We start from the raw sequence: 7,032 nt of genomic DNA on the forward strand, positions 1-7,032 counted from the left end.
GGACAGTGAACTGGCCCCCTGTTTAAAAAGTTTGAGGACCGCTGCTCCAGGCCTTACCCGCCGAGCCCTGGACCTAGGGTGGAAAGCAGTTGGGGTGCATGTGCACTTGCACGATATGGTCAGCAGGGGGCGCTGTGGCACTGCCTATGGCTTTGAGAACGATTATGGATGAAAATAATGACATCCAAGTCAATGAACTCTCATAAACCCGGTATTCTAGGAACTCTCAGTACAGATGAGGAGAGAAAATCATATCGAGGTTAAGTACCTTGCCACATTACACAGCTGGAATATAACACTCAATGTGTTGCAAGAGCAGCATGCATTCGGTGTTTACTGAGCACCTTCTATGTGCCTTGTGCAACTAAAAGGAGATATATAACTTAAAAATAATAAATTTTCAATAATTACTAAATTCCCGTTGGGTTCCAGGCACAGAAATGTATATATAATGATAGAAAAAATGATAATGATAATCATGTTAGGAATAATAAAAAAACTCAAACTAGTTTGATGTTTTACATGGATAAGCTCATGGAATATTTACAGGAACTCCGAGAAGAAGGAATCTTTATTGTCCCCATTTCACAGAGAAGAAAAATGAGGCTAAAGAGAGGTCAAGTCATTTTTCAATTACTTGAAAGTACAGGCACAGAATAAAAATGAGAGGTATTAGCAGCTCGCCCTGGTTTTCTCTAAAGCCCACATATTCTTAACCACTATAGATGAATGTCAGTTCATCTTTCCATTCATTCAATGAACATTTACATTTTAAGCTCTCACTGAGAGTTGCTGCTCGTGTTCTGCAGGTGGTGAAGGCATTTATCGTCCTGAGCCCTCAGTTCCTGTCTCATGATCGGGACCAGCTCACCAAAGAGCTGCAGGAGCACGTGAAGATGGCTACAGCCCCATACAAGTACCCGAGGAAGGTGAGTGAAGGCATATGGATGGCGTAGGGTATCTTTGAGCAGTTTATGGCGCTTGGCTGCCCCATGTCTTATGGCGTGACTGTGCAGGGGGAGCTTAGGTGGCCAACAGCACTGGCTTTGTCCTCTATAGAAGCAGCAATATGGCTTAAGGATAGGACAGAGTAGCTGCCTGATTTGGATGGCAACCACTATCCTGTATCTGAAACGCCAAAGGAATTATCGCTGGCGTGCTAAGCAAAAGAAAAAAAAGCAGACAGTACCAAACATACTTTAAAATAACACAATCCTGCAAAATCTGAAAAAGAAATCCAGTTCAGCAGCTTCAAAACTATTTTAACATGATTCATAGTAGGAAATGCATTCTATATTACATATTTTTTTCACATATATATTCTATATATGTGAATAAAATAAGTTAACAAAAATGATATTTATCTTATAACACGTAATACATTTTTAATTTTATTCTGCTTCATTTGATCTAATGCTGTGTGCACCCTACAAAAATGCTCAGCAATAAGGAAATTACTAAATTACCCATTGAATTGAATATTATCCTGTCATTTAAAATGATGCAAATTGTTTTAAGATAAAAATACCTCAACAATGTATTATTAAGAGACAAACACAGGCTATGAAAAACTATGCATAGCATTATCCTATTTAAAAGCAAAATTTGAAAGGCTATATAGGCCAAAAAGTCCCCATTTTCTCCTTTATAATACTTTGCTGCATTGTCAGAATATTCAGCATGAATACCCATAATGAAGCTGTCAGTTTGTGGCTAACATTGATCAAGCACTTACTGCGTGGCAGGCCCCGGGCTCCAAGCTCTGCACTGTGACTTAACCTAATCCTTTCCACAATTTGAGATACTATAGCTAACCCACTTTGCAGACAGGAAAGGAAGCTCAGGGACTCAAAGTATATTGCCTGAGGTTTCAGTCAATAATAGGCAGAACAGGAACTTAACCCATGAGTGGCTGACAGCTAAGTTCATGTCCTGCTGGTTAGCTAGGCTGCAGCTTAGAAAATAGCACAGGTGGTGCGAGCTGGTCAAGATGGGCTAGAAATCACTGCAGGTAAATAGCCCCAAACAATGAAGACTTATAACAATGAAGGTTCCTTTCTTGCTGGGGCTCCATGTCCCCCATGGCTTTCCTGGGTCCCTTACTTCACATCCTTTCATGCTGAGACCAGGATAGAGGAGCAGCCACCATTCAGGATCCCACCTGCCAGGACCCATTAGAGATGGAGGATAGTGTGGCCAGTACCGATGGCTGAAAATATTTATATCTAGAGGTGACACACTCCCCTTCTACTCCCATCTCATGGGTCAAAGCAAGTCACATGGCCACATGTAACTTCAGTGGTCAGGAGAAGGACCTGAAATACTCAGTGAACCCCACTAAGGCCACCATGTGAGCTCTCCTATCGGGGGGGACCGTGAGGGGGCCCAGGAGGGATGGGGAACTGGCCAAAAATGACACCAAGACCCCATGAATTTGTTTTATCCTCAACCAGGTGGAGTTTGTCCTAGAGCTGCCTAAAACCATCACTGGCAAGATTAAACGGAGTGAACTGCGAAGAAAGGAGTTTGGTTTGATGTAATCACAAAAACCCAGAGCCCACTGAGTCCATCATGCAAATTCCAGGTCTCCTCAGTTTCCCGACTATGATAAGAATGAGGATGGGGTCTTAAGAGGGTTGGATTGGAAGGGTATGAGGACCACCAAGATTGTTAACAGTTTTGTTCTTTTCATTTAAATTCTGTCCTCCAAGTCCCTGCTCCTTCAAAGTTGCCCAGGTGCACTCTTAGATTGGGGTTGCAGGTAATAAAATACTTATGTTAGTGACTCACGGTGTGGTGCGTTTGTCTGTGAATAAAGCTGTGCTAAATGTGCCCCTCTCCAAATCTGAGCTACCCCAAATGCACCCCTCTCCAAATCTGAGCTACCCCTGGGCCAGACTCTCCCTCTAGGCCTCAGAACTTTGGATTAGCTCCAAGATCTTTCAAGGGGCAGGTCCACAGCACACAGTTTGGAATCTGGGAGACTTCCCCTTCCATCAGAGCTTGGGTGGAGCAGGTCATGCCAGGCTCTGTTCTCCCTGGAAGCCCACTGAAGAGCACTCTGGAGTGCCAGAGTTGGGGGGAGATTGTGCTTGCATTTCCATTGTACAAAAGGGCAGCAGCCCAGGGTCACACAACTGGTTAGGAGCACCCGCTGGTGGGATTGACGCTGGCTTTGTGGAGTGCTTTCTGAGCTGCAGGAATGAACTCTTCCCCTGTTTGGGGTCCCACCTGTGCACTTCTCCTTACTTTCCATGGCTCTGCTCAGTCTATATCCCCTTCATGGGAATCCTGGGTTTCTTCCACTCAGTTTTAGGCTACTCTGACTTCAGTGCTACTGTGCCTGGCTCTCTGTATATGACCAGGAAAACCCAATTCTGGGGCCATTTATGCAGGCAGCAGCATCTAAGTAGAACATAATACCATTGTTCCCTTATACTTGTGTTTTTGTTTTGATCGTGGTTTATGGTTTCTTTATACTTACGGTAAAAGACATTGGTTTTTCACTTACAGCAGTGTTAGAAAGTGTCATATGTGCAGTACAGTTATGTAATACTAAAGACCTGAACAGTTTGGGAACAGTCTTTGCAATCAGGCAGAAAAAGATCTTTAGGAAGTTCAGCTGAAGACAGGGCCCAGGAAAGTTGGTTGTCAGTACAGTTTTGTCCTGGTCACCTGAGACCCTTGATCCCTGCTAGGCAGCTTTGCCAAGGTCTCTGGATATTGCCCCCAAATCCCCAAGCATAGAAGCTGATGAACTTTGTCTCTTAAAAGGCACAAATTCCGTGGAGATCACTGGGACGTCAACTGTAAACATCAGCTTGATTCCTCCCCCAACCCCTATTTCGGTTCAAAAGTTGAAATCCAGGATTGTAGACAGTAAGATGACATAGATAAATGGCACACCTACCCATGTTTCAGGTATTAAAATGTTAAGGGTGATGTGAGATATACAGTCTTGTTACACAAGTGGAATTTCTAGCCCAAAAGGAGACATTTTATTGAAACGTAATCACATCATTCAGTTCAAAATTGTCACCTAGTCATTTGGATTTTTTTTACATTTATATTTTACTTAAAAGACTACTTCTGAATTTTATACCCTATGGGACTTTTTAGGTAGTTCTTTATTGTTGACTTATAGCATAATTAAAGATCAGAAATATGCAATGCGATTTTATTCCTCTGAAATATATTGAGATTTTCTCTATGGACAAAAACCCAAGAGAGTTGATTTTTGTAAATGTACCATGTGTGCTTCAAATTAGCTTGTCATGAATTCTTGTGACGTAGAAAGACATTAGATGATAAATATGATTGCAATGGTTCACTATTGGAATCTTCACATCTTACTGGTGTTCTGTTCCTTATTACATGAGCTGTGGAGAGAGGAGTGTGCAGCCTCCCACTCTGCTTGTGTGCTGATCCTTCCTGAGGTGCTGTCACCACTCACTTTCTATGTTTTGCAGCTCAGACTGACCATGGGGACCCTTTGGAGTTCCAGAAGGAACAAAAGGCCCAGAAGCTGGGGCAGAAAAGTGGGGTTGGGGAGTCAGCAAAGGTCCCAGACAAGGCCTGTCCTTGGGACAGCAGTTGGTGAGGCTCAAGGGTGACCAAAAAAGGGTGAGATCATGCAGGGTGCCCACTGTGATGCACCAGGAGCAGGCAGGGCAATGGTCCACAGGGAGTATAAAGCCTCCCACTGCTAGGGCAATGACCATACAGGAGCAAGGTTTAGTGGGAAATAGATCTCTGTGCCCCTCCAAATTATCTTGGGTGTTTCACTCACTGTCCCCATGGACTGCTAATCAGCTGACCTGTTCACACACTGACCTGTCACTAAGCCCTCCTCCCACAACTCAATGACTTGGTGGCTCTTCCCTGTGTTCAGTTAGTCTCTGTCTAATCTTAGGGAATCAGTGGCTTTGGGTTGAAATCTCAGCTGTGGAGATTTATAAGCAACTAAGATATCCTGTCCCCCACAGTCAACAACTGGAAGAGGAGAATCCCACACTCCCACAATGACACAATCAGGGTATAACCTTGGTGGGTCTCCAGTTGATCAGCCCAGGACAAGAGTTCCAACCCCATTGTCCCAGTCAACACAAATGCAATTCAACTGGGAGAGTTCTAAAGGTCTCCAGCAACCAGACAGTGGGTCCACTGGCAGCTCAAGTGTAACTCACTCTGGTGCTCCATGGATTCAGAAAGGACTGCCCAGCAAAATTGTCCAGGGGAGCTGGTTCTTCCTTCTACACCTTGCACCTCCATCACACCGAGGCACTGGTAGCCCCATGGGGCTATGGCCCAGTTCCCTCCAATGAGCCAATGCACCAGGGATTTGGGCCTGCCAGAGTCAGAGGGAAGTCAATGCCTAGTTCACTAGGTCACCACACTCTGTCACCAGCCAGCTGGGATAGCTGAAGCCTGACTACCTTGGGTGCTCAATGGAAACTGGGGAATATTCCACCTGAGCTCGTTACAACCCAGAGGTTAACAAAGCAGTGAATGTTTTTCTCCCTCAGAGACCATGCCTCTGCCTCAGTCACTCTGCTCCTCTGGTATCCCTGCAATGCAAGGTCTAGCTCCCTCTGGCAGTCCACAGAATTGGGGAGGTGTCTCTCTGAAATTTGACCCTGGCAGAATCACTCTATTAATGCTGGTGCTGCATGGGAGGTGTCTCTACTCAGTTCCCATGCCTCAGCAGTTCCTGAGCCTCCACCCATTGCGTGGAGACCCAAGCCTCTGCCCACTGCTGAATTGCACTTTCTCAAAGCCAGACCAGACACCTTCCCTCCTGTGCCTTTCTGCACTGCTCCCAGATTCACTGTTACAGCATAGCTGCACTGCTGCAGTCCATGCAATGTTCAGTCCTAACAAAGAAGAGCAGACATTCTGATTTCTGCAGGGATTGGGCTTCTAGATCACTAGGCAAGGGGGGAAAGGTGGACGGGGAGTTCAAAGTAGCAAGGAAAATATTTGTTCAACCTTCATGCCAGACAAGAAAATGCCCAGGCTTACAGCAGCGACTGACTCTCTGGAGACAGAGTCCCAACCTTCCAGCAAATCCCAGCAACTTGCTCCTGTGGGGTGAGAGAAGAGGACCTCAGTTCACCGCTCACTAGTAGAGATGCCACAGCAAGCAAGCAACTCTCTTGGGGGAGGGGATGGACACACATCCTCTTTGGGGTGGGTTCTGTACCTGAAATTTGTTTCCTTGGAGTTGCAGCTTGCCTCAGCAGAGAAGACGTGCAATTGTCAATCTCTTTTCTCAGCTCAGCTCCTGCCCTTCAGCTTTGTTGGGTTTTTTTTTTTTCTGACCATTATCTCTCCCTCTGGATAGGAGCTTCTGTTGAAATCTAGATCCAGCTGGCCATCTTCCTCCACTTCCCCTTGCTCTTGTTGAATGTAAAATTTGGAGTTATATAAAATGGCCAACTCGAGGATTTAGCAAAACACAGGGCATATTGAAACAAAATGAACAAATAAACAAACAAACAAAACAAAAATACAAAAGAACACCCCAAGCTCCAACAGCCTGATCTAAGCACTCTGAGCAACCATAAGAGAAAAGGAAGAAGAAAAAAAAAAGAAAATAATAATAATTTTAAAAAACAATAACTCCTACAGGAAAGAAAAAAGGAAAAAAAAAAAACACACAAAAGCAGAAAAAGACCATAGAAAAAAGGCAACAACAAAAATGTATATATATATAAACATATGACTATATATACACTGTTGGAATCATAAAAGCTTGATAAGATGAGAGGATAATTAAGGACACAACTCCCTTCACCATATCTTCAAAGAAAATGAAATACCTAGGAATATACCTAACAAAAGAGATGAAGGACCTCTATAAAGAAAATTAGGAAATCCTAAGAAAGGAAATAGCAGAGGACATTAACAAATGGAAGAACATACCATGCTCATGGCTAGGAAGAATCCACATTGTTAAAATGTCTATACTTCCCAAAACAATCTAAAGATTCAATGCCATCCCTATTAAAATACCAACACTGTACTTTCAAG

At 44.0% G+C, this 7,032-nt stretch overlaps 1 protein-coding gene across 1 annotated transcript in view; it reads left to right on the forward strand.

Annotated features, from left to right (window-relative positions):
* The window catches only part of LOC100961636 (acyl-CoA synthetase medium chain family member 1), a 43,536-nt gene extending 40,983 nt beyond the window's left edge, over window positions 1–2,553 (forward strand). The window contains exons 12-13 of the mRNA XM_012805677.2: window positions 810–929; window positions 2,454–2,553. Of these exons, the coding sequence (XP_012661131.1) occupies window positions 810–929; window positions 2,454–2,540 (207 nt within the window). The 3' untranslated portion in view covers window positions 2,541–2,553. The remainder of the gene's footprint in view (window positions 1–809; window positions 930–2,453) is intronic.
* Window positions 2,554–7,032: the final 4,479 nt, after the last annotated feature.

The sequence above is a fragment of the Otolemur garnettii genome, unplaced genomic scaffold, assembly GCF_000181295.1.
Source record: "Otolemur garnettii isolate 467f Iridium unplaced genomic scaffold, OtoGar3 scaffold00044, whole genome shotgun sequence".
NCBI classification, from domain to species: domain Eukaryota; kingdom Metazoa; phylum Chordata; class Mammalia; order Primates; family Galagidae; genus Otolemur; species Otolemur garnettii.